This window comes from Jaculus jaculus, chromosome 10 (assembly GCF_020740685.1).
Source record: "Jaculus jaculus isolate mJacJac1 chromosome 10, mJacJac1.mat.Y.cur, whole genome shotgun sequence".
In the NCBI taxonomy this organism is placed as follows: Eukaryota; Metazoa; Chordata; class Mammalia; order Rodentia; family Dipodidae; genus Jaculus; species Jaculus jaculus.
In genome coordinates this window covers 19,758,988-19,786,235 of record NC_059111.1, presented here as the reverse complement: position 1 = coordinate 19,786,235, position 27,248 = coordinate 19,758,988, and the positions used below count along the sequence as shown (strand labels likewise).

At 46.1% G+C, this 27,248-nt stretch overlaps 1 protein-coding gene and 1 non-coding gene across 3 annotated transcripts; both read left to right on the top strand.

The window, feature by feature from the left end:
- Positions 1–909: 909 nt before the first annotated feature.
- Adpgk (ADP dependent glucokinase) lies at positions 910–27,248 on the top strand. Of its 2 annotated transcripts, none has more exons than XM_045160042.1 (7): positions 910–1,157; positions 5,698–5,923; positions 14,210–14,272; positions 16,960–17,080; positions 21,669–21,865; positions 22,394–22,492; positions 25,732–27,248. In XM_045160042.1, exons 1-7 carry the CDS (start codon positions 925–927, stop codon positions 26,281–26,283), a joined length of 1,491 nt encoding a protein of 496 aa, XP_045015977.1. In that variant the 5' UTR covers positions 910–924; the 3' UTR covers positions 26,284–27,248. The 2 variants fall into 2 exon arrangements, with proteins under 2 accessions (XP_045015977.1, XP_004666767.1); XM_004666710.2 differs by having other exon boundaries at positions 25,729–27,248.
- Positions 20,282–20,388, top strand: LOC123464165. Its single transcript, XR_006639406.1, has one exon. It is a non-coding gene; the product is annotated as a U6 spliceosomal RNA (small nuclear RNA).

The window sequence follows — 27,248 nt, the reverse complement described above, 5'->3', positions numbered from 1 at the left end:
CCTGGGAACAATGCTGCCTTCTGATTCCTCCTGGGTGCGCCCAGCGCAGGACCTAGAAGAGCACGGGTTTAGTAAAAACCACGGAGATCAGACATTGGTGGAGGGGCAAATTAATGGGAGAGGAGTGTGATTCCTGTCACTGGGACACAGTGTCTCATATATTAGTCCAGTTGTGTGAAAGAAACTGTATTTTCTCTCTCTCTCTTTTTTTTTTTTAATGGTTTTCTTTTCACTTATTTGCTTATTTGAGAGAGAGAGAAAGAGAGAGAGAATGGGTGCACCAGGGCCTCCAGCTACTGCAGACGAACTCCAGATGCATGCACCACCTTGTGCATCTGGCTTACGTGGGTACTGAGGAATCGAGCCTCGAACCGTGATCCTTAGGCTTCACAAGGCAAGTGCTTAACTGCTAGGCCATCTCTCCAGTCCTTTTCTTTTTTTAAAAAAGATATTTAATCTTATTTGTAAGAGAGAGAGAGAGAGAGAGAGAATGGGCGCGACAAGGCTTATAGCCAGTGCAAATGAACTCCAGATGCATGCACCGCCTTCTGCACCTGGTTTACGTGGTTACTGGAGAATCGAACCTACGTCCCCCGGCCCAGAAAAAAAAACAAACAAAGAAAGAAACCCGTATTCTCGCCTCTTTATGTCAGGATCGGTGTACCGATGGAGCTCGGGGAGGATGTATGTGCAGGGCCCGAGGCCGCACCCACGCCTTTGTTCCACCCCAGACCTGACCACAGAACCGCGCCGCCAAGCCGCCAAGGTTTGGACTAAGCGCCCCGCCCATCGCCCCGCCCACCTCCCCGCCCACAGAGACCGTGACGTCACTCGTGTCGTCATCAGCGCGCGCCCGGCCCGGAAGAGGCGCGGGCTGCGCCAGGCTCCTCGCTCCGCTTCTCGCGGCGCGTCGGTTCCCCCCCCATGGCGCTGTGGCGCGGCTCGGCGTGCGCCGGCTTGCTGGCGCTGGCGGTGGGCTGCGTGTTCCTGCTGGAGCCGGAGCTCCCGGGCTCGGCGCTGCGCTCGCTCTGGAGCTCGCTGCGGCTGGGGCCCGCGCCCGTACCGCCGGGACCTCTCTCCCCCGAGGGCCGGTTGGCGGCCGCCTGGGACGCGCTGATCGTGCAGCCCGCCCGGCGCTGGCGCCGCGTGGCCGTGGGGTGAGTGACGGGGAGAGAGAGAACGCGAGCCCGCTGGGGCCTGGCGCTCCGGGACGTGAGCGCGCTCCGGGGTCCTCCCGGGACTCCCGCTAGAGCCCACGCAGGGACGCTGGTTTGCCGAGGTCCCCGGGGTGGCGCTGCTTGTCCGCGTTGTCCGAGAAGGGTCGGACGTGGGAGACGTGCGTTTGTCGTCCACGCTGCAGGGATTCTCACTCGGCAGACTTTCTCAACTGGGCTGGTCCTCCTTGTGTCGCGCTTTCCTCGTTGGAAAAACCAGCCCCATTCGGCCGGCCACCTTTACTTTTTTTTAAGGTTGCTTTATCATCCCTACTTTGAACCCATCTGTTCCTGGGGCCACTGATCTTTGGCAGTCAGAGATGCTTGGTCTGAGCTATTTTGACAGCGCTCGAGCTTCTTAGCTTCGGGAAGATGGTCTCTGCCTTTACCGACTTTTACTGCTTTACGCTTCTTTTTTCAATTTTTTTAAAAACAATTATTTGTACCGGGCGTGGTGGCGCACGCCTTTAATCCCAGCACTCAGGAGGCAGAGGTAGTAGAATCGCTGTGAGTTCGAGGCCACCCTGAGACTACAGAGTGAATTCCAGGTCAGCCTGAGCTAGAGTGAGACTACCTCGAAAAATCAAAAAAAAAAAAAAAAAAAAATATATATATATATATATATATATACATACACACACACACACACACACACACGCATACATACATGCATACACACACATTTGTGAGACGAGAGAGAAAGAATGGGTGCGCCAGGGCCTTTAGCCACTGCAGACAAACTCCAAATGCATATGCCACTTTGTGCATCTGGCTTCTACACTTTTATTACTCCCTTCTTAAAACTTTTCTTTCCCAGGCTTCACTGGTATTCTGTATTTAAGGTTCTTCCAAATCTTGTGGTTTGTTTACCTTTGTAAAAATATAAATGTAATTATTTCCTTTACACTTAGTAATTCCCTGCCTCAGTTTAACTTGATTTTCATGCCCTTGTGAAAAAACACCATGCAAAAGTACGCTTTCCTTTTCTTTTCGAGTTTCTGGTGTTTTTTTTTTTTTAATTTATTTTTATTCATTTATTTGCAAGGAGAAAGAGAGAATGGGCATGCCAGGGTCTCTTCCACTACAAACAAATTCCAGACACATGCACCACTTTGTGCATCTGCTTTACATGATTACTAGAGAATTGAACTTAGGCCATCAGGCTTTGCATGCAAATACTTTTAGTTGCTAAGCCATTTCTCCAGCCCTGTTTTGATTTTTGAAACACAAAGTCACTATTTGTAGCCATAACTGACCTGGAACTTGATCCTCCTGCCACTGCCTTCCCTGGATTACAGGATGGTCCAGAACTTTATGTGAGTGTTGTGGCTAGGAGTAGCAAGGTAGAGAAAAGTCAACCTGAAGATTAAATGAAACAATCACATAATCTATGTCGACTTTTCTTTGTGTGTAGCATCTGTGTGTGTGTGTACGTGTGCATGCCCCGTGCCCGTGTGTGCAGAGGCCAGAGGAGAGTGTTGGGTGTTCCTTCTGTTAATGCTTATGAGCATATTGCTTGAGACAGCATCTCTCCCTCAGCTCCATTGGCTCGGTCTCTGGTCTCTGCTCCCCACTTCTTCCAGAGTTCAGGCTCTCTTCACCCACGTCTTTGGGTCAGCTTCATGATGGTCTTCCCTTGCATTATGCTGGGGGAAGCAAGGTGTCATTGCTGGATAAAAATATATTCATCATTGCATTAATGTTTGGGCTGCTGGAACAGATGGCCACACAGACTGATGGCTTAAACAACAGAGATAGGTTCTGGAGGCTTATAGTGCAAAATCGAGGTACCCGAGTGGGTGGCTCCCTTGAAGCTGTTTCCCCTCGCTTGCAGAATGGCCTTTCTTTCTCCTTGCGTCCTCACGTGTCCTGTCCCCTGTACAAGTCTCTTCCGCTTATATGGACACCAGTCCTGTTGGATTCGAGCCCATTTGTGTCACCTTATTTAACCTGCGCTTCCTTAAAGGCCCCAAGTCCAAATACAACCACACTGATTTCAACATAGCATTATGAAAAGGAGTTTGTCAACTAATGTTCAGAGCGAAGCATCCAAGCGTCCCGAAGAAGGATTATTGATTCTTCACTTAATGGAACATTAGAAGAAGTTCCAAGAGGTTCTCCTTATGACTGCCATGTATCAATAAGTCACCTCGAAACTTAGTTTTTAAAACAATGGCCACTTTGTGATCCTTTGTTGTTCTGCGATTTGATTGGGTTCAGCTGGGGAGTTCAGACTGGAGATCTGATGCATTTGTAGTCTGGTGGTGGCTGGGACTAGGTTCGTGAAGGTTGGCTGTAGCTGGAACTTCCCTTGGCGTTTTCCCACCTTCAGGAGGCTTCTGTTTCTCACAACAGGAAGACCGGGTTAGGAGAGAGAATGTCAGAAGAGGGTCGGGCAGAAGTCTTAATGTCTTACAGTTTAACGGCAGAAGTATATATATAGAATTAGTTTTATAAGAATCTCAGTTCCACCTGATTTTAAGGGGACATAGGTCACACCTTGGTCACATTGCAGCAAACATGTAGAGGTCTGGTGCACTGGCTTAGCAGTTAAGGAGCTTGCCTGTGAAGCCTAAGGACCCAGGTTCAATTCCCTAGTACCCACCTAAGCCAGATGCATTTGGTGGCACGTGTGTCTGAAGTTTGTTTGCAATGGCTAGAGGCCCTGGCATGCCCTTTCATTCTCTCTCTCAACTAAATAAATACATTTTAAAATTATTTATTTATTTATTTGAGAAAGAAAGAGGCAGAGAGAGAATGGGCACACCAGGGACTCCAGATGCCGCAAATGAACTCCAGACACATGCACCACTTTGTGCATCCGATTTACGTGGGAACTGGGGAATTGAACCTGGATCCTTTGGCTTTGCAGGCAAACGCCTTAACTGATAAGCCATCCCTCCAACCCTAAAATATCTTTTAAAAGAACATGTGAGAGAAAAAGAACATTGAGAGAGAGAGCAAGGGTGTTCCAGGACCTTTAGCTATTGTGAATGAACTCCAGACGTGTGTGACCCCTTGTGACGCATGTGTGTGGAACCTGGAGATTCAAACATGCATTCTTAGGCTTCACAGGCAAGCATCTTGACTGCTAAGCCATGTCTCCAGCCCTCTTTGGTGCACTTTGAGTTCATTTTGTGCAGAGAGAGACAGGGACCCAGCTTCAGACTTATCCAGTCTCCCCACATCACTTATTAGAGAGGCTTTTTTCAGTGTGTTTTGGCACCTTTGTTGAGAATCAGATGGCTGTGTCCATGTAGGCTTATTTTTGGATCTTCTATCTGTGTGTCTGATTTTGGTGCCCATACCATACTGCTTTTGTTAGTGTGTTAACCTTTCCTTTAAAAGAGAGATGAGGGTTTGGAAAGATGACTTAGCAGTTAAGGCACTTGCCTGCGAAGCCCAAGGATCCAGGATCAATTCCCCAGTACCCATGTAAGCCAGATGCACAAGGTGGTGAATGTGTCTGGAGTTTGTTTGCATTGGCTGGAAGCCCTCACGTGCCCATTCTCTCTGTCTGCCTCTCATTGTCTCTCAAGTAAATAAATAAAAATTTAAAAATATAAATGAGAGATGATTTTTAGCAGAGAAACTGCAAAGGCATTTAAGCCAGATCCTCCTCTTACACAGCGCAGAAGCCTTGCCAGACAACCTCATTACTTTTAATTTTCACAGCACCAATCAGGTGGTGCCGCACTGGTGTCTCACCAGCCCCTTGAGGTTCATGGATCAGTCCTGTGCTTACCGGCCACGTGATGAGTTTCTAAGCCTCAAGTGTGTCTGGGTCACCATAACCCCACCCAGCTCCTTAATGGTCTCAGCCAGTAGTGTCCCAGCCTTCAGGTGTTTATTAGACCTAACTTTTGACCAGAACTTTATTCTGTGCCAAGCCCTGGTCCTAAGCATACGTTAATTTATTTAGTCTTCGCTGCAGCTCTAGGCCTTAACAACTCAGATCATTGCGGTTTCATAGACAAAGAACCTAAGCGACTTGCCAAAGTCACATAACCAGTGTGAATCCAGACAGGGTGGCTTTGCCAGCATTTTCTCAGATGAACATTTGTTACCATGGTAGCTTGGTTCCAAAATGAAGTGTCAGTTTCTCAGCTTGTAACTGTGTTCCGATCCTAACATACATCCAGGTAATGTCATTTTCCTTTCGCCACATGTTGTTTGCTGCTTTTCTTTTCTTTTCTTTTCTTTTCTTTTCTTTTTTTTTTTTTTTGTGTGAGGCAGGGTCTCTTTTAACACCCCAGGCTGACCTGGAACACACTCTAACTCTAGGCTGGCCTTGACCTCACTGCCAACCTCCTACCTCAGCCTCCTGCATGCTGGGATTAGAGGCATGTGCCACCATGTCCAGCTTCTGTTTGCTTTCCTGCTCTGGTGTCGAACCTACTTCTGTTTCGTGTTTGAATGTAGTTCCCTGACGCCTGTCCCCCAGCGAGCTGCCTCCTTTCACGCCGTCCTCTCCTCCTTCCAGAGTGAACGCGTGTGTCGACGTGGTGCTGTCGGGTGTGAAGCTCTTGCAGGCTCTTGGCCTGAGTCCTGGGACTGGAAGAGATCATGCCATTCTGCATTCAAGAAGTGACCTGGAGGAAACCTTCATTCACTTCATGGGGAAGGGAGCAGCTGCTGAGCGCTTCTTCAGCGACAAGGAAGCCTTTCATGACATTGCCCAGGTGGCGTCAGAGTTCCCAGGAGCCCAGGTCTGTCCCCTTCCCCAGCAGTGCTCTAAGATGATGGGAAAAGAAACCCTTCTCATGTGGTTCCTGATGGCAGCTTTCGCCTCCATTTGGTCCCAAGATGCCGACCACTGGAAAATCTGATTCTTCAGTCCCACCCCCCTTTCTTTTCCCCCAAAACTGTGTATCTGACATTTTACAGACTCTTCTTCATACTTCTGTTCACGTCAGCCACTGCTAATGAAACCCATTTACTAAAAGATTTGTTCTGCCTTCATCCATTAAATTCCCTTCTTGTTTCATGCTACCCAGACTAACTGTAGGAAACAAGCTTCTCCTAACTGGTCTGGGTTATACTGCTTGTTTTTGTTTATAATTTACAGTCACCTTAATAGGGTTGGAGAGCCAAGGCACAGAGAACTTGATGTAGTCTTCACGTGGGAGAAGGAGAGGGGGTCCTCACCTTTGTTTTGCTCAGAGCAGGGTGTCTCATCCAGGACACTGTTGACATCGTGGTAGTGGGCTGTCCTATGTGTTGTAGAATGTCACACCGCCTCTCTGGCCTCTGCTCCGTAAGTTCCCCAGTTGTGAGGGTAGAATATCCCTAGACATGGTCCAGTGTTTCCTGGGTGGGAAAGAGGAGGGCAGCAAGTCACACCTGGTTGAGAGCTTTGGCCTGGATTGTGGATTCTCACACTTGGGTATGTCAGAACAGCTTAGAGGGGCTGTTGAAATAGATTACTGGTCCCTGCCTCCCACCCTGGGTTCCAGTTCAGTAGCTGTGGGTTGGAAACCAAGAGTTTACTTTTCTAGCAGGTTTCCTGGTTCTTGCTATTGGTCTTGGGACCTTTTTGTTTTTCAAGGTAGGGTCTCACTGTAGCTCAGGCTGACCACGAATTCACTCTGTAGTCTCAGGGTGGCCTTGAACTCATGGTGACCCCCCCTACCTCCGCCTCCAAGTGCTGGGACTAGAGGAGCGCGCTCAGCTGGGGACCTTCTTTTGAGAGCTCTTGGTCTGTAGGGTGCAACATATCAGGGATGGAGGGAACCTAATTGATCCCTAAGCTCAGCTCATAATCATAAACAGTGCCCCGGAAGCTGTATCATATGGGCACGGCATCCTTGAGACACATGGAGTGAGAGACAGTGCTGGGATCAAGATGCAGCCTGCCTCCTCTGGGAAAGAGAAGGATTCAAATAGAGAGAGAATGGGTGCACCAGGACCTCCAGCCACTGCAAACGAACTCTGTGTCTGGCTTTACGTGAGTCCTGGTGAAACAAATCTGAGTCCTTTGGCTTTTTAGGAAGCCATCTTTCCAGCCCTCTTAGTACTTTTTAGTTTATTTTTTGTTTTTTAAATGTTTTATATTTTACTTTTATTTATTTGAGGGGGGTGCAGATAGCAAGAGATAATGGGCACACCAGGGCCTCCAGCCATTGCAAATGAATTCTAGACACATGCACCACCTTGTGTATCTGGCTTACATGGGTCCTGGGGACCTGGGTCTTTTTGTTTTGTAGGCAAGCGTCTTAACTGCTAAGTCATCTCTCCAGCCTCCCGCCTTCGTGCTTTTGTTTTGTTTTATTTTTTGTTTTTCAAAGTAGAGTTTCACACTAGCCCAGGCTGACCTGGAATTCACTCTGTATCCTCAGGGTGGCCTCAAACTTATGACAATCTTCCTACCTCTGCCTCCCGAGTGCTGGGATTAGAGGCGTGTGCCGCCATGGCCATGCCTTAGTGCTTTTTAATTGCTTCCTTTCATAAGCAAATCTTTGTGACCATTTTGATGACTTTAGACTTAATTTTAGTTTTTTTTTTCAATCCTCTGTGGCTGCACATATGAGCATTAGAAGTGGGAAGAGATATTAGCCAGCTGGGTTCCTAAAGGAACAAGTTGTTGTAATTCTTGTGGTGATTTTGGTGGCTGATAGTAGTGGGTCTCACTCCTCAGGAGAGAATCTTGTGTTCCGACATACGTCCTTGTGCAGAGTTTTTGATCCTGGTGTCTAAACCACTATTACGCTTGCTGTCCTCTTTGCTTTAAGCTTTTCTAACATAATGAAAAAGTAAAATTTTATAGAAACTTTATCTTGCAATTTGGTGGTCCAAGTTATTTCTTTTAAAAAAAATTTATTTATTTGAGGCAGAGAGAAAGAGGCAGGTAGAGAGAGAGAGAGAGTGGGCATGCCAGGGCCTCCAGCCACTGCAAACGAACTCCAGACACATGTGCCACCTTATGAATCTGGTCTACGTGGGTACTGGGCAATTGAACCTGGGTCCTTAGGTTTTGCAGGCAAGTGCCTTAACTGCTAAACCATCTCTCCAGCCCCCAAGTTATTTATTTTCTTTCTCTCTCCCTCCCTCCCCCCTCCCCCTCTCTCCCCTTCCCTCCCTCCCTCCCCTTCCCTCCCTCTCCCTCCCTCCCCCTCTCCCTCCCTCTCTCTCTCCCTCTCTCTGTCTCTCTCTCTCTTTGTTTGTTTTTCAAGGTAGGGTCCTGCTGTAGCCCAGGCTGACCTGGAATTCACTGTGTAGTCTCAGAGTGGCCTTGAGCTCATGGCAATCCTCCTACCTCTGCCTCCCAAGTGCTGGGATTAAAGGTGTGCGCCACCACGCCCAGCTTCCAAGTTATTTAACACTATAAAAACAAAAATGTTTTACTTAGCTTCTCCTGACACCTCAGTGTGGTGCTTTTGCAAACTCCTTCCCACTATAAGGGAGGTTCCCTGATAGCTAGCAGTTAATACCTATTATGTGAAAAATCCAATATCCATTTTGTAGAATTCTTAATATGTTCCCTCAGGAATTTTTTGTAAATCCCTCTAATCATCATAGTTAAGAAAAACATTAAGTTGAACATGTTGGAAGGCCCAATTTGACACTAATTTTTCTGTAGGAAGACGTTCCTTTCTTACCCCAAGCCATGATTGACCCAAACCACGGGATGAAAGTCCTGTCCAGCATCTAGAATTACTTGTTCAGTTTCTGCCTTGCGTGGGCTGAGGACAAGGAAGTTGGGATCTTCGCCCAGGCAGAACCCCTGAGGAGGCTTCTCAGCCTTCAGACTGGAGCAGAGCTGGGCTGCCTGCTTCCCCGGTTTCCAAGGCACCCAGATCCATCCTTAGCAACATGGAGTGTCAGCTGGGACCGTCTGCTCTCCAGGTGACAGAAGTGGTGTGCAGAGGACAGTAATTTCCCCGTGCTCGGGCCGTTACCTTTTGGAAGCTGCTCTGAGGCTAGGTTCTGCATTTCCCAACACAACACATCAGTGTATTTCCTTCCTCTCGCAAAATTCAGCAACAAATACCTCCTCTGAGAACAAGACGACCCTCGCCCTGAAGGAGCTAGTTATGTTCCCAGATGTTTATAGTCAAAGCACAGGGCCATATTAGGGGTTGTTTGGGTTAGAGTGGTAGGAAGGGATCTGCAGGCCTGTCTGGGGAGGACAGTTTTAGAAGCTGAGACGTCAGTAAGGAAAGGGGAACAGAAATGGTATCGTAGAAGAGGCAGTGTTGCAGCTGGCAGTTGAAAAGGCACCAGGGCTGACGCAGTGCAGAAGGGTAGGGTGTCTTGTCACAGGAAACTGCTGCAGGCTCAGAGACCCTGTAGGGAAGGCCGACTGGGCGAACGGTAAGCCGGGGCTGGAAGGGCAGCCAAGTCAGTAGATGGAAGAGAAAACACACAAAAGGCTGTGGGCCTTGCTTCAGGGTCATGTTCCTGGAGCTGGGCTTGGTGGCTCCTGCCTTTAATCACAAGAACGATTATGAGTCATGGGTTAGAGGTCAGCCTGATTGGACTCCAGGTAACCCGAGCTAGAGTGAGACCTTGCCCCCACTCCCCCTGCAAAAAATTAAATTAAATTGAACTATGTTTCTCTTGGGACTGATTGGATGGCTCAGTGCAGCAAGTGCTTGTCATGCAAGCCTATAAAGACTGGAGTTTGGATTCTCAGCACCCAAGTAAATGCTGGGTGGGCATGGTAATGTACCTGTCATCCAGTAGTGGGAGGAAATCTAGAGCAAGCAGCCTAGCTAGACCCAGTCGTCTAGCTGGGCTCAAATGAGAGTCTGCCTCAATAAAAAATAAAGAGGGCTGGAGAGATGGCTCAGCGGTTAAGGAACTTGCCTGTGAAACCTAAGGACCCAGGTTGGTTTCTCCCAGTACCCATGTAAACTAGATGCACAAGGTGGTGTATGTGTCTGGAGTTCATTTACAGTAGGTACAGGCCGTGGCATGTCCATTCTGTCAGCCTCTTTTATAAATAAATAAATAAAATATTTAAAAATAAATAAATAAAGAGGATGTCTGGGGAGAGTGCTCAGTGGTTAAAGACACTTGCTTGGAAAGCCTGCTAGCCTGGATGTGATGCCCCAGTACTCATGTAAAGCCAGATACACAAAGTGGCACCTGTTTCTGGAGCTTGTTTACAATAGCAAGAGGCCCTGGCATGTCCATCTCTCCTCTCAAATAAATAAAAGTATTTTGAAATAAAAATAAAGAGGAGGCTGGGCATGGTGGTACATGCCTTAAATTCCAGTAGAGGCAGAGGTAGGATCACTGTGAGTTCAAGGCCAGCCTGGAACTACAAAGTGAGTTTATCCAATGTTAACCTCTGGCCTCCACACACACATACCCTTGCCCCTACACGCATGCACACTACATGCATGAACACCACACACATGCACACGCACACACAAGAATCATGCTTCTCTAGCTGCATGCTGTAACGCACTTGTCTGGTGTTACTGCTGGTGTGACTCCGTGATACTTCTAGTTACACCTCTGTTCACTTCCGGCGTTGGTCACTTTTCATTCCCTTCCTGCATGTTCTATAAAATAGTCATCCGGTAACACCTCATACAGATTTGACCCTGGGAAACAAGAAAGCAATACAGGGCTGGAGAGATGACTCAGTGTTAAAGGTGCTTGCTTGCAGAGCCTGACAGCCTGGGATCACTTCCCCAGTACCTACAGAAAGCCAGGTGTACAAAGATGCGTGCATCTAGAGTTTGTTTGTAGTGGCAGGAAGCCCTGGTGCACCCATACTTACTATCTTTCTGTCTGCCTCTTTCTGTCTCGCAAGTAGATATTTATTTATTTACTTATTGGTTTGCGAGGTTGGGTCACACTCTAGCCCAGGCTGACCTGGAATTCACTCTGTAATCTCAGGGTGGCCTCGAAATCATGGCAATTCTCCTACTTCTGCCTCCTGAGTGCTGGGATTAAAGACATGCACCACCACGCCCAGGGCAAATAAATATTAAAAAACAAAACAAAACTTAAAGGCAGCAACACAGCTCCATGCTTGGCTGTTAGGGATGAAGTGACTTTCAGGAGCACAGACCATGAAGGAAGTGATGTGACTCATCACTCGTACTGACACACGTCTGTGCACGATTGAATGTGGGAACTGAAAAGTCCAAAGGTAGAGTTTGCACTTGATACAGTCACTCATACTTTACCATAGAAATAGGGATTTAAGCTACGTTGTTGGAGGACCAGTTTATTACTTAACTAAGTGGAGGTAATGATGCATATTAGAACCAAGCAGAACAAAGTTTACCTGCACTTGGACATTGGACTTAATCAAATGCATATATGGTATACAGCCATACCACTCTGAACATACCTGATCTTGTGCTTTGAGAGGAAAGAAAAAGCTGCCTCTTTCTTTCTTTCTTTTTTTGGTTTTTCAAGGTAGTGCCTTGCTCTATCCCAGGTTGACCTAAAATTCACTATGTAGTCTCAAGGTGGCCTTGAACTCACAGTAATCCTCCTACCTCTGCCTCCCATGTGCTGGGATTAAAGGTGTGTGCCACCGTGCTTGGCTAAAAAGTTACCTTTTAAGCTGGGCATGGGGGCTTATACCTATAATTCCAGCATTCTTGGAGGTTGAGGCAGGAGAATTCTTGCAAGTTTATAGCCAGTTGAGATACATACATAGCAAGACTATATATAGCTACCTGACCCAAAACTAAAAGTTACATTCTAGAAGCTGGAGAGATGGCTTAGCAGTTAAGGCGCTTGCCTGCAAAGCCTAAGGACTCAGGTTCAATTCTATCATGCCTATGTAAGCCAGATGCACAAGGTGGCATATACGTCTGGAGTTGATTTGTAGTGGCTGGAGGCCCTGGCACACCAATTCTATATCTGTCTGTCTCTGTCTCTCTCTCTCGCAAATAAATGTAAAAAAATTTTAAGTTACATTTTAGAGCTAGAGATGATAGTGAATGCTTATAACCCTATCACCACCCAGGAAAAAGAGGTAGGAAGAATTCAAATTTGTGGCCAGCCTGTGCTACAATACCTTATCTGCAATACCTTATCTCAAAAGCCCCAAACAACATCTACACTTGCCCAGCATGCACAAGGCTCTGGGTAAAGAAAAGCCGTTCATCTACTGAAGAAAAAAAAAAATTGGTTGGGGTGGGGGAGATAGGGCCTCACTCTAGCCCAGGTTGACCTGGAATTCACTATGTAGTCTCAGGGTGGCCTCGAACTCATGGTGATCCTCCTACCTCTGCCTCCCAAGTGCTAGGGTTAAGGGTGTGTGCCACCACGCCTGGCCTGAAAGATTTTATTTATTTGCAAGCACAGAGAGATAGGAGAGACACAGAGAATGGGCACATCAGGGCCTACAGCCACTGCAAACAAACTTCACATGCTTGCGCCTCTTTGCACATCTGGTTTTATGTGTGTACTGGGGAATCGAACTCTAGTTGTTAGGCTTTTTAGGCCAGCACCCTAGCCACTGAGCCATTTCTCCAGCCCTGCTGAAAGAGGAGATTGCATAATTATATGCTCATTTAAAGAAATTCAGTGTATGATGCTAGAGAGATAGCTGGCTTAGTAGCTAAGGCACTTGCCAGCAAAGCCAAAGAGCCCAGGGCTGATTCCCCAGCACCCATGAAAAGCCAGATGCGTAGGGTGGTGGTGCATGTGTTTGAAGTTGGTTTGTAGTAGTTAGAGGCCCTGGCACACTCATTCTCATTTTCTCCCTCTCTCTCAAATAAAAAAAAAAAAAAAAAAAAAAAAAAAAAGAATTCTAGCATAGAAGATAAGACTTTATCATACTGTTCATGTTTTTTTTTAAGTTTTTATTATTTATTTTGAGAGAGAGAGAGAGAGAATGGGTGTGCCAAGGCCTCCAACCACTGCAGATGAACTCTACATGCATGTGCCCCCTTGTGCATCTGGCTTACATGGGTACTAGAGAATCAAACGGGGGTCCTTAGACTCGCAGAGAAACACCTTCACTGCTAAGCCATTTCTCCAACCCCATTGGTGGTTTTTTTTTTTTTTTTCCCTGTTTTATTTGAGGTAGGGTCTCACTCTAGCTCAGGTTGACCTGGAATTCACTCCTCGAGCTCACTGATCCTCCTACCTCTGCCTTCCGAGTGCTGGGATTAAAGGTGTGCATCACCACGCCCGGCTCCCATTGGTGTTTTAATACCGTTCTGGCTGCTTAAAAACTCAAAGCCAAATTTGATCTGTAGCTCAAGCACCCATACTAATTTTTGTGCTTAGCATATTTTTTTTTAACCTTTCCTTATTACTCCTTGTCTCTATGTTGTGTTCACCTCATCTGTGTTTTCTGTTATAAAGTCACTTCAGAACATTTTGGGGGAGCTGGCCTTAGTGGTATATGTTTGTAATCATAGAACTTGAGAAGCAGAGGTGGAAGGACTACCTCTCCATGGAGTGAATCTGAGGCCAGCTCAAAACCTGGTCTCAACAAACAACAACAAAAAATACTGAAAAGAAGCCAGGGAAATGGTGGTATACATCTTTAATTCCATCACTTGGGAGGAGGAGGTAGGAGGATCACCATGAGTTTGAGGTCACCCTGAGAGTACATAGTGAATTCCAGGTCAGCCTGAGCTGCAGTGAAACCCTACCTCAAAAAAAAAATTTATATACACACACACACATATGTGTGTGTATATATATATATATAATATGTATGTGTGTATGTATGTATATATATATACACATATATATGTATGTATGTATATATGTGTGTGTGTGTGTATATGCATACACACACACACACACACACACATGCATTTTTGGATCCAAATGTATGTGGTGGCTCAGAGCTTTCTTCCCAGCACTCAGGAGACTAAGTTAGGAAGATTGTCGTGAGTTCAAGGTCAGCCTGGGCTAGAGTGATATAACCTGCTTTAAAACAAAACAAAACAAAAAAAACTGGTGGTGGGGAGAATGGACTAAATTTTTAACCTCAGAAATTATTGCATTTGTGTAATAATATATTTGTGCTAAAATGCTAATATCCTTGAATTGTCTTACAGCACTATGTAGGAGGAAATGCAGCTTTAATTGGGCAAAAATTTGCAGCCAACTCAGATTTAAAGGTAAGTCACATTTCCTAAGTGAAACATGTACCTTAAAAAAAGTCAAAATAAAACTTGTAATGTCCAATAAGTGTTCCAGTAATTATTTAAAAAATATTTATTTTTATTTATTTGAGAGAGACAGAGAGAATGGGTACTCTGGGGGCTTCCAGCCCCTGCAAACAAACTCCAGATGCATGTGCCACCTTGTGCATCTGGTTTACATGAGTCCTGGTGACTCGAACCCTGGCTCCTTGGCTTTCCAAGCAAGTGCCTTAACTGCTAAGCCGTCCCTCCAGCCCCATGTTTCAGTAATTTTTTAAAGCAGGAGTGCCAGACATGGTGGCACACGCCTTTAATCCCAGCACTCAAGAGGCAAAGGTAGGAGGATCGCTGTGAGTTCAAGGCCACTCTGAAAAGACATAGTGAATTCCAAGTCAGCCTGGGCTAGAGTGAGACTCAACCTTGAAAAACAAAAAAACAAAAAAAAAAACCAGGCATGGACATTTCTTCTTGATTCAATTTATGGGTCACTTGCTGCTGGGGAGAGAGCAGTAACTAGTACTTGCTGGGTGTTACCCTGTGCCTGGCATTGTCTTTAATACTTTATATATCATGAATTCTATAGATGAGAGATGTGTGTTTTTCTTAAAATGTCTGTCTGGTTTTGCTGTTTAGGTAATAATTTACCTTTAGCTGAGAAGTATTTTTTTTAATTTTTAAAAATCATTTTATTTATTTATTTATTAGATACAAAGGGACAGAGGGGAAGAGAGAGAGAATGGGTACACCAAGGCTTCTAGCCACTGCAAACGAACTCCAGATGCATGTGCCCCCTTGTGCATCTGGCTTACGTGGGACCTGGTGAATCGAACCTGGGTCCTTAGGCTTTGCAGACAAGCACCTTAACTGCTAAACCATCTCTCCAGCCCTGAGAAGTATTTTTTTTTAATTTGTTTATTTGACAGAGAAAGGGGGGCCAGGGAGAGAGAATGAGTTCACCAGGGTCTTCAGCCACTACAAAAGAACTCCAAACTCATGTGCCCCCTTGTGCATCTGGCTAACGTGGGTTCTGGGGACTCAAACCTGGGTTCTTTGGCTCTGTAGGCAGATGCCTTAACCACTAAGCCATCCCTCCAGCCCTAAGAAGTATTTTTTGAAGAGTTTGTATACCATTATATTCTGTCTTCCTTATGTGGACTTCACTATTGATGTCTGGGCCTAGGGTTTTCAATGACAAAGGTTTTTGATGAAAACCTCAATATTTCTTTTTTTTTTTAATTTTTTTTCACAATTTTTATTAACATTTTCCATGATTATAAAAAATATCCCATGGTAAGCCTCAATATTTCTTATGTGAGCTTTGATTTTTGTATCTACCATCGAATTTTTCCATTCTATCTACATTTAAAGGATATTTCTTTATCCCCTTAAGATCTGTCTTCGTTCCTGATGTTGGTCAGGCTATAAGCCCTTTCATAGTAATATGCGTATACAGGGCATTTATAGGGCTCACTGGGTAGATTCCCGCTTTATAGGGATCATTGTCCTTTACCTAATGTCCAGATGTTTTGAAATCCATATATTTAGTTTCATTTATTTGTTTGTTTTGTTGGTTTTTCGAGGTAGGAATTCATTATATAGTCTCAGGGTGGCCTTGAACTCACAGTGATCCTCCTACCTCTGCCTCCCGAGTGCTGGGATAAAAGGTATGCACCATCATATTCAGCTATTTTGTTTTATTTTATTTTAAAGTACTTTTTAAAATGTATTTATTTATTTAAGAGAGAATGCAGATGGGCACACCCAGGTCTCTAGCCACTGCATAAGAAATCCAGACACATGGTCACCTTGTGCATTTGGCTTACGTGGGTACTGGGGAACTGAACCTGGGTTCTTAGGTTTTACAGGCCTTAACTGCTAAGCCATTACTCCAGTCGTATTTTGTTTTGTTTTTTGCTGTTTCAGTCATCCAAGCCTTAATATCTCAAAAGTGTGATTGTAGTCAAGAATTAAAAGAGGAAATAAAGTGGCAGGGCCAAGAATTTTCAGAATCAGAAAGTAATATGCACATGTCAAGGTAGAAAGAGGGGGAGAAAAGTATGTTTTTAACCAAAGCTGAGATTCTTAATTAGATACATGAAAGTACTTCTACATAAAACAGTTGGAAGTTAGGAGCTAATTAGCAGGTAAGAATGCCTTCTGAGGTTTCTGAGTGGGGCACATAACATCTAAAATAGAGTTGACAGCTTCTAGAGGTTTTCTTTAAATCCTCATCAGGATTCTGAGTATGAGCCTGGCTCAGAGGAATATGGCAAGAACAGCAGTGCATTAAAACTGTGGTACTGCCAAGCTGGAGAAGTTGCAGAGGACTTCCCCACAAACTTCCTGAATTGTTAATTAATTCCCTGCTTTGAAAGGCTGCTCTGGTCACATAAAAGTCAGGTATAAGAAGAGGGCTTGATCCCACTGAGTACTTCACTGGTTTTTGAGGATCTAGTGGAAAGAAAAGACCCTTGACTTTCTGGGTATATTGTGATGGTGCTGTCTAGAAGCCAAGCTCTGGTAATGTCCTGTGCTTCATATTCCCAAACCAAGAGCTGAAGTTAGACTGGTTTCCAGGATTTTGCTGAAATGAATGTCCCTTACTGGTTACTGCTTGGGTCTGTGGATGAAGAAACAGTCCTGTTCATGTTGCTTGCTTCTAGGTTCTTCTCTGCGGTCCAATTGGTCCAAAGCTACATGAACTTCTGGATGACAATGTATTTGTTCCACCAGAGTCACTGCAGGAAGCCGATGAGTTCCACCTCATCCTGGAGTACCAAGCAGGTAAGGGAAATAAGTAAGTGCCAGTGGCAAGATGGGGTGGGCACCAGGGAATGCCAGTTTCATGTTTGTGTCAGAAATTCATCCTTAAACATTAGCAGGATCCTGTTTGAGCCCCTTGCACCAAAGGTCTCCCGACTCACTGGTCCACAAAGCTGATACTGGCGATCACCTCAAGGGAGGTGACAGTGTTGAGCACTGGTTTGAGCCCCAGGGAAGTCAAAGAGAGGGTGTGTTAAGCACGCACTCTCCTTCATTGAGAACAGAAAGGGGTAGCTAGCGTTTACTCCTCTACTGGAGCCTGCCCAGGCCTTTTCTTGCCCAACTTGCCTTGGCTGCTTGGGATTGGTTCCAGGCCTCTGGCAAGCTTTCTTTAGTGCATTTAATTTTTGCCTTGGTGTGAAGTAGAAGTGTTTTGTAGTTAGTGTTACTTATGTTTCTTCCTGTTATGTGATATTCTAGTGTTTGTAAATGCAAATTAACCCCACTCCAATGGATTTTACGTTTTTAAAGACTAAAGGTCTGACTTCTGTAAGAATCTTAAATACCTGGACATACTTTGATTCTGTGTACTTCTTGTGTGACTTTTCCTCTGCTCAGAACTCACTCCTGAGTTTCTGATTCAACACACTATTCACATTAAGGACCAAGCTTCCCAAGAGACTAACTGGTATCTTAAAGCAGTACTTACTTAATGCTCTTCATAACTAACTATAATGTAAGATATGAAATATCCGCTTCTTGAAAGTTATACTTTTCTCCAAGTATAAAGAAGAAATTGTTCATTTCTCATTCCCTTTTGGATACTTAGTAGGAATTTAGGGAGCATGAGATGGATAATTAGGAGCAGAATATTTTAGTAGGAAGTTTACATTTAATAAGGCACAAGGTTTGAGTTCCTCTGGGTTTAGTTTCCCCAGATAGGAAATGAGCTGGGCACTTTACACCCCAGAACATGGCGGTGCGGCGCAAGCCGCTAGTGTGTTGAGTGTTGTAAGTGGTTTGATGCATGTGACCGCTGCCCGGCAGGGTCTGCACAGCTGAAGTGCTTCTGAGGCTCTGCTGCCAGTTCCAGGTCTCCTCCTGCTTCTCCCCCTCTTCCCCACATGCACCCATGGCTGTCCATCGTTTCCCGTGGTGACTACACAGCGTGGAGACGAGTGTCTCAGCAAGACTGTGGTCTTGTGCCTGGCAACCTCTGCCTCCTGTGTCATTACAGAACTGGCCCAGATTTTCTTTCTTTTTTTTTTTTTTTTTCTTTTTCGAGATAGGGTCTCACTGTAGCCCATGCTGACCTGGACTTCACTATGTGGTCTCAGGGTGGCCTCGAACTCATGGCAGTCCTTCTGCCTCTGCCTCCCGAGTGCTGGGATTGAAGGTATGTGTCACCCCACCTGACTTTCTTTTTCTTTTTTGTTTTTTTGACATTTTTTCCTTTCCTTCTTTATTTTTTTTATTTGAGAGAGAGAGAGAGATACAGAAATAGGCAGGTAGAAAGAAAGAGAGAATGAGTACACCAGGACTTCCAGCCACTGCAAATGCACTCCAGATGCATGTGCCCCCTTGTGCATCTGGCTTATGTGGGTCCCGGGGGATTGCACCTAGGTCCTTTGGCTTTGCAGGCAAATGCCTTAACCACTAAGGCATCCCTCCAGCCCTTTTGTTGTTGTTGTTCATTTTTATTTATTTATTTGAGAGTGACAGAGAGAGAGAGAATGGGCACGCCAGGGCTTCCATCCACTGCAAACAAACTCCAGACGCTTGAGCCCCCTTGTGCATCTGGCTAATGTGGGTCCTGGAGAATCAAGCCTCAAACCGGGGTCCTTAGGCTTCACAGGCAAGCACTTAACCACTAAGCCATCTCTCCAGCCATTTTGAAAAAATTATTTATTTATTTATTTACTTACTTGAGAGAGACAGAGAGGGAGAGGAAGATAGAGAAGGAGAATGGGCGCACTAGGGCCTCTAGCCACTGCAAACAAACTCCAGACTCATGTGCCACCTTGTGCATCTGGCCTACATGGGTACTGAGGAATCAAACATGGTTCTTTAGGTTTCCCGGGCAAGTGCCGTAAACACTAAGCCATTTCTCCAGCCCTCAGCTTTTCTTTTTTTATTTTTTTAAATTCTTTTTTTTTTTTTATTTGAGAGTGACAGAGAGAGGAAAAGGCAGATAGATAGAGAGAATGGGTGCGCCAGGGCCTCCATCCACTGCAAACAAACTCCAGACACGTGCGCCTCCTTGTGCATCTTGCTAACGTGGGTCCTGGGGAATCAAGCCTTGAACCAGGGTCCTTAGGCTTCACAGGCAAGCGCTTAACCACTAAGCCATCTCTCTAGCCCTCAGCTTTTCTTAAAAAGAGATTTTTTTTCTGTCCTCATTTTTTAAAATTATTTATTTATTTGAGAGAGAGATAGGAGGAAGACAGAGAGAAAATGGGTACGCCATGTCCTCTAGCCACTGCAAACGAACTTCAAATGCATGCACTACCTTGTGCATCTGGCTTATGTGGCTACTGAGGAATCAAACCTGGGTCCCTAAGCTTCACAGGCATGCGCCTTAACCACTAAGCTATCTCTCCAGACTTCAGCTGTTCTTAAAAAACGATTTTTCATAGCCAGCCGTGGTGGCACTTTAATCCCAACATTCAGGAGGCAAAGGTAGGAGGATTGCCGTGAGTCCTCAGCCACCCTGAAGCTACATACTGAATTCCAGCAGCCTGGGCTAGAGCAAGACTCTACCTCAAAAAAGAAAAAAAACAAAACAAACAAAAAAGATTTTCTTCTGTCCTCGTTATTTTTTTTTTATAAGCCTTGCATTTCAGTTTTCCTTTTCTATGCCTAATATTTCTTTGTACTGAGCAGTGACTTCTTACATTATTAAACTTCATGTAATGTTGATTGCTTCTCATAGGCCCCCAGGAGGGGACAGTCCAGTGATAGCAGCCTTGAGGCAGCTTTCCTAGGTGAAGTGCATCCCTGGCGCTCTCCAGATCAGATGGGGAAATTCTGACAGGATTTGTCAGCTGGGTTTTCTGTATTGTTTTGTTGTTGTGGTTTTCCCTCAGCAGACCACCTCAGAGAAGTTCATTTTTAGGCTGGGGCTGAGAATCCAGTGAGTCACTCTATAAAGGTTTTGCTGGCTTACTGGCTAAAGGGCAGAATGACAAATTGAAAGAAGTCACTCTCAAAAATAAATACTAAGTGCTCACTTCGACAGCACATATACTAAAATTGGAACGATACAGAGAAGATTAGCATGGCCTTTGCGCAAGGATGACACATAAATTTGTGAAGCATTCCATATTTTTGTTTTTCTTGAATAAAAACTTCCATCTTTGCCTCAGAAAATAAATAAATAAGTACTAGGCTTTGTGAGGGAAGAGGGGCATGAAGTGCTGTTACGTGTTGAGCTCCCTGCTCAGGCCGTTCTGTCCCGTGGAAACCCTGAGGAGCTCTACACAGTCCTTCTTGGCCCTGCCTTGCAGAAACCTCTTTATTTTTGCCTGTGTCCCCCCCTGAAGAGATGACCCTGTCTGAATGCTGTGTGTCTTCTCCCGGCTGTTTCCTAGCAGTTATCATCACTCCTTAAGGGTAGGGCCCCTGCCTTGCTCCATGGGGAATACCAACATAGTGTCTTTTTCCCATTGTACAAAATCTTGTCACCTTGGGAAAGGTTGGATTTAGAGCTCATACCCATCTTTTTTGTCATCATGGTCCTTTAGGTCATCTGTCCACTTTCTTTCTCCCTTGTGCTTTGCTAACTCATCCCCGGGGTTGTGTGCCAGGTGCTTTGCGAGGCAGTAAGGATGTGAGGGCCAAAGGTGGCAACAGTGCCTACTTGACGATGGGAGCTACACACTTGAACTGCCTAAAGTTGTGTGCCAGGTCCTAAAGTGGGGTGTATTAGTGCCCGCGGAAGTGGTCAAATCTTGGGGCTGGGAGCAGAATTTACAGCACATTTAAGGAGGAAGTAGTCCTTGAACTGGGCACCGAACAGTCCTTACTCCAAAGTAATTCACACAGAAATTGCTGGAGCAACCAGATAGTCTTACCCTTTGGCTCAGGTGCTCAGAAGCCACCAGGGAGCAGCAGGGAGGAGGTGCATTCATTGTGGCTTTTGGGGTTTCAGCCCAAAAGCTTCCAAATCAAAGGAAGGCTCTCAGGGTACTGCCTTTGAAAAGGCAGTCGGCTCTATCTATGGGCTGTGCTTGTATGTACTGTGTGCTGGTATTTGGGAGTCATGTGCTCTGTGACTACTGTGCCCTTGTATTTGAGAGCTCTTCTGACCACAGAGCTTTCCTGGACCTCAGGGGGAGCTGATGACCTTGAGAAGGAAAGCACCTTAGCAGACATAGCCTCATGCCATGTTTTGTGTTTCTTGGTTGGACTTAAGTTCTCAGCTTGTTTCTTTGTTATCCACCACCATCCTGGATGCAGGACCGTGCTGACCTTAGGCCTTTGTTGCCGGGGCCTACTCGGCCGGAAGCCAGCCTGCTCAAGGCTCTGGGAGGCACTTGCAGGTGTCCCACATTTGGGAGACTGAAAGCCTCTTCCTTTTCTTCCCATTGTGTTGACTGGGCTTTTCTAGGGGAGGAGTGGGGCCCGTTTAAAGCTCCCCATGCCAACCGGTTCATCTTCTCTCACGACCTCTCCAACGGGGCCATGAATATGCTGGAGGTGTTTGTGTCTAGCCTGGAGGAGTTCCAGCCTGACCTGGTGGTCCTCTCTGGATTGCACATGATGGAGGGACAAAGCAAGGAGCTCCAGAGGAAGAGACTCTTGGAGGTAATAGCGCTGTCACAGAATCCCACAGCCCTTGGCTGGTGTTTTTCCTCAGGCTCCTGCCTTTTGGCCTCTGTAGCAGGTACTGCCTGGCCCTAGATCCTGGCCTCAAGGCTGTAACCTTGTCAGCAGCGGTATCAGGACAGGTCAGAACGTCTTGCCTGGGCCTCTGCATCCTGTGCTTAACTGAGTGTGGCTGCAAGCTGCCGGGTTTGTAGTTGTGTCCTCTGTGTTATCTGTACCGTCTCACGTCGCACCAGCCACGCTGCGCTCCCTGTACATCTGTACAGCAGTTGAGGCCAGCTGTTCACCAGGGCCCACGGATAGGCTGGCAGCATAAACACATGGGGAAGTTCTTTGTCCTCTGAGTCTACAGCCCTGGTGGCTTCCTGCAAACCATAGGTTTCTACTGGGAAAAGTAACCGTGTCCACAGAGGCGGTGGGGACCCAGGCTGCTTAGGACTTGATCTTGCCTTCCCTCCTCTCTGACTTCCTTCCATCCTAATGACACTGCTGTTCTCCTTTCTGCAGGTTGTGACCTCCATTTCTGACATCCCCACTGGTATTCCAGTTCACCTAGAGCTGGCCAGTATGACTAACAGGGAGCTCATGAGCAGCATTGTGCATCAGGTAAGCCCATGACCACGCGCAGGCCGCCTCTGGCCCTGCCCCTTCAGCCTTTTTCCTGAGAGACCAGGTGTTGGGCTCCTGTAAGTGGTATGGCAATGAGACCTGAGTCCAGGGTATCCAGAGAAGATCCAGAACTGTTCTGGAATAGGTTAGAAATGTGACCGTGCAGCTGAGTTTGAGTCATTTCCTCCTCTGGAGTAGGGATGTTAAAAGTAAATGGTTTTTTTTGTTTTTTTTTTTTTTTTTTTTTACAAAACGCAAAGGAAAGGATTGAGAATCCAGCTCAGCCGCTTCGGTTAAACTTAAAAAAGCACCAGGAAGGCTGGAGACGCAGCCCTCAGGAGTCGCTGTGCTTAGGAAGCCCGCTGGCCTGAGCTTGGTCCCCAGAGCCCACATAAAGCCAGATGTACAAAGTGGTTACCCACCACCGTCCTGGGCGCAGCCCCTTGCTGCCCTCGATTTGCAGCAGCAAGAGGCCCCAGTATGCCCATACTTCCCACAGTCACACATAACTTGGGGGGGATTTTCAAGGTAGGGTCTCGCTCTAGCCCAGGCTGGACTCAAACTCATGGTAGTCCTCTTACCTCAGCCCCCTAAATGCTGGGATTAAAAGCGTCTGCCCCATACCTGCCCAAAAAAAAAAAAAAAAATGTTAAGAAGCACAAAGAACCATTGGGTGAACTGGCCTCTACTAGGTATCTAGGAGCATGTGTGTGTGTGTGTGTGTGTATTTATTTATTTATTTTGGGGGGGGACTGGAGAGATGGTTTACTGGTTAAGGCACTTGCCTGCAAAGCCTAAGGATCCAGGTTTGATTCTCCAGGACCCACATAAGCCAGATGCACAAGGTGGCACATGCATCTGGAATCCATTTGCAGTGGCTGGAGGCCCAGGTATACCCATTCTTTCTCTCTCTCTCTCTTTCTGTCTCTTCCCCTTTCTCTCTCCTTCCCTCCCTCTCTCAAATAAATAAATGTACTTAAATTTTTTTTTTTTATTTGTATTAGAGAGAGAGAGAGAGAATGGGTATGCTAGGGTTTCCAGCTGCTGCAAGCGAACCCCAGACACATGAGCCACTTTGCACATCTGGCTTACATGGATTCTGGGGATGAAGTCTGGGTCCTTAGGCCTCACAGGCAAGCACCTCAACCGCAGAGCCATCTCTCCAGCCCTCTGGGAGCTTGTCGGGGACAGCAGGAGTGGCTAGGGTGAATCCTGGTGGTTTGTATCAAATTGAGCAGGCTGTACAGAGGGTTCTCACATGCTTCCTGCCCTCACCCAGGCTTGCATCTCTCACCAGAGAGTACATTTGTCATAATCAGTGGACCTACATTGACATGGTCTTATCACTCTGATAGTTGGGTTCACACTTGTCTCTTTTTAAAAATATATATATATATATTTTTTTTTTTTACTTGAGAGAGAGAGAGGCAGATAGAGAGACAATGGGCATGCCAGAGTCTCCAGCCACTGCAAGAGAACTCCCGACTCATGTGCTACTTTGTGCATCTGGCTACCATGAGTCCTGGGGAATCAAACCTGGGTCCTTTTGCTTTGCAGGCAGGAGCCTTAACTGCTAAGCCATCTGTCTTTTCTAAAAAAATACATATTTATTTGCTTGCAGGGGTAGGGGGACAAAAAGAGAATGGACACACCAGGGCCTGTGGCCACTACAAACAAATTCCAGATGAAAGTGCCACTTTGTGCATCTGGCTTTACATGGGTTCTGGAAATCAAATTTGGATTATTAGGTAGTTCAGGCAAGTACCTTAACCATGGAGCCATCTCCAGCCCACCTTTTTTTTTTTTTTTTTTTTAATATTTATGCATTTGCAAGGTGGGATAGGCTCACCAGGGCCTCCGGCCACTACAAACGAACCTCAGATGTGCGTGTATCACTTTGTGCATCTAGCTTTACAAGGCTTGGTCTCTGAATTGAAGGTAGTCACTTCTTCCTTCAAGGGAATAATTATAGGAAGAAAGCTCTTAGCTTGTTGCTTGGTACTGAACATACTGCAGATTAAAGCCACTATGTAGTTTCAGGGTGGCCTTAAACTCACACTGATCCTTCTACCTCCCACCGTGCCTGGGCCTTTTCGTTCGTTTGTTTGTTCTTTCTTTTGTTTTTTTTTTGTGATTTTAAGGTTTTATGCACATGCATATATACATGTACATGTGCAGGAACCCATAATTTCTGAAAAATCTTTGCCTGGTTCTAAAGAAAGAAATGCTTAAAGAAACACTAAGAGGGGGCTGGGGAAGTGCCTCCGTGGGTAACAGTGCTTGCTCTGCAAGCTTGACGGCCGGAGTTCAGATCTCCACACATACCAAAAGCTAGGTGTGGCAGTTAATGCCTAGAACCCTGGTGCTGAATGGGGCAGAGAAAGGAGAATTTCTGGAGCTCGCTGGTCAGCCAGTCTAACTGTAAAACAGAGAACTCCAAGTTCAGTTTATTGAGATCCCCCATCTCCACAAGAAAGAGCCTAAGAGCAGTAGGGAGGGACGCTGAAGTCCTCTGGCTCCTGTATGCACCCAAGGCACACACATCTACACACATGTGCACATACACCAAAAAATTTTAAGTGAGGAGACATAGTAGTACCCTTTAAAGTAATAAATGAGCCGGGCGTGGTGGCGCCCACCTGTAACCCCAGCACTCGGGAGGCAGAGGTAGGATGATCACCATGAGTTTGAGGCCACCCTGAAAGTACATTGTGAATTCTAGGTCAGCCTGAGCTAGAGTGAGACCCTACCTCGAAAACAAAAAAGAGAGATTTAGTGTTGGGCATGGTGGCACACACCTTTGGTCCCAGCACTCAGAAGGCAGATGTAAGAGGATCATTGTGAGTTCAAGGCCAGCCTGAATCTACATAGTGAATTCCAGGTCAGCCTGGACTAGAGGGACCCTACCTTGGAAAACCAAAAAAAAAAAAAAAAAAAAAAAAAGACACTGTGGGAGGACCTCCAAAATATACAAAATATATACCCCTGTCCCCTTTCTCACAGTGGCACATGGGTCTGAACCAGTGTTAGGGCAACTCTGCAGTTTCTCCCCAAGTAATCACGAAGGTGGACAGGGTTTGAGATGTAATAGCTGAAAATGACTTACTGGCTTCAGGAAGTCATGGTAAGGCAGACTATGCCTGTCTGTCTTCCCCAGCATTTAGTCATTGGCTGTGTCCTAAGCTGTTCTAGGCTTTGTCCCCCCAGAAAGAGACCTGTTGTTATTCTGTTAGCAGGTCTTTCCTGCAGTGACTTCCCTTGGGCTGAATGAGCAGGAGCTGCTGTTTCTCAGCCAGTCAGCATCGGGACCTCATGCTTCTCTCTCCTCCTGGAATGGCGTTCCTGACGTGGGCATGGTCAGTGACATTCTCTTCTGGATCTTGAAAGAACATGGGAGGAGTAAAAGCAGAGCCTCGGACCTCACCAGGATCCACTTCCACACACTGGTCTACCACATCCTGGCAACTGTGGATGGGCACTGGGCCAACCAGCTTGCAGCGGTAGCTGCAGGAGCTCGAGTGGCCGGGACACAAGCCTGTGCCACCGAAACCATAGATACCAGCCGGGTGTCCTTGCGGGCACCCCAAGAGTTCATGACTTCTCATTCAGAGGCAGGCTCCAGGATTGTATTCAACCCAAACAAGCCAGTGGTGGAATGGCACAGGGAGGGGATATCCTTCCACTTCACACCAGTGTTGGTGTGCAAAGACCCAGTTCGAACTGTGGGCCTTGGCGATGCCATTTCAGCAGAAGGACTCTTCTATTCAGAAGTGCACCCTGATTATTAGGGAAGGTTGGGGACTTCTTGTTTTTTTTTTTTTTTTTTTTGAGGAAGAACTAGCCAACTCAAGAATTTCAGGAAAAAGTTTGAAAATAAGCTTGTGGGTGTCAGAACAGTTCCTAGATCTAACTGGAAGACAGCCAAAGAAATAACAGCAGATCTAACTGTACAGATACATTCCCGCCTGCTGGCGATTGCATAAAAATATTTCAAGTTTTAATTGAAATTTAGTCATCTACTAATGAGACTGGATCTTTTTTTTTTTAATGTTGTTACAGGGTTTAAAAACTGTAATTCCCAAATCCCCAATTTATGCAACACCATGAAACATTTTAAGCCAAACTTTGCCCTGAAGAGCTTGTCTAGCCACTCACCTACAAGTATGGGCGGTCGTAAGTCTGATGTCAGGTTCTTGTGTCTTAGCTCAGCCCTCACAGACAGAATCGGGGTGCCCGTTCAGTGTTACGGTGACAGTATTCGGTGAGCACACCTTCTCAGCCGCCTCCTCGCACACTTAGGTCAGAGCCGCAAGTAAGGCCAGAACTGTGCTTCCTGTACCCAGTGATTGCAGAGGCTGGACGTGCTTAGGGAGCCTAGGCTAGCTGCTCACCGGGTGCTTGTGTGGATGCCTGGTGGCGTTGCGTGCTGAGGGACCCTGCCTTCCCACCTCAGCTCCTCTGATTGTGGGCTGACTGGCTGAAGGCTGCTGTGGCCTGCGTTCAGCCTCTTTGCAACAGAAGACTGATGCTTGTTTACTGTGAGCCTTGAAGGAACTTGCTTTTACAACTGGAACGTGCTTCTGTGTTTATAACAGTTCATATGTGTTTTTGTTTCTTTGACACATCTATTGAGCAGTTTGACCTCATCACAGCCCAGGATCATGAATGAATTCATCATTATATATTTATTTTTTTATAAACTAAGACTTCTGTGTGCTTTTAAAAATATTAAAAACAATTTACATTTCAGGGA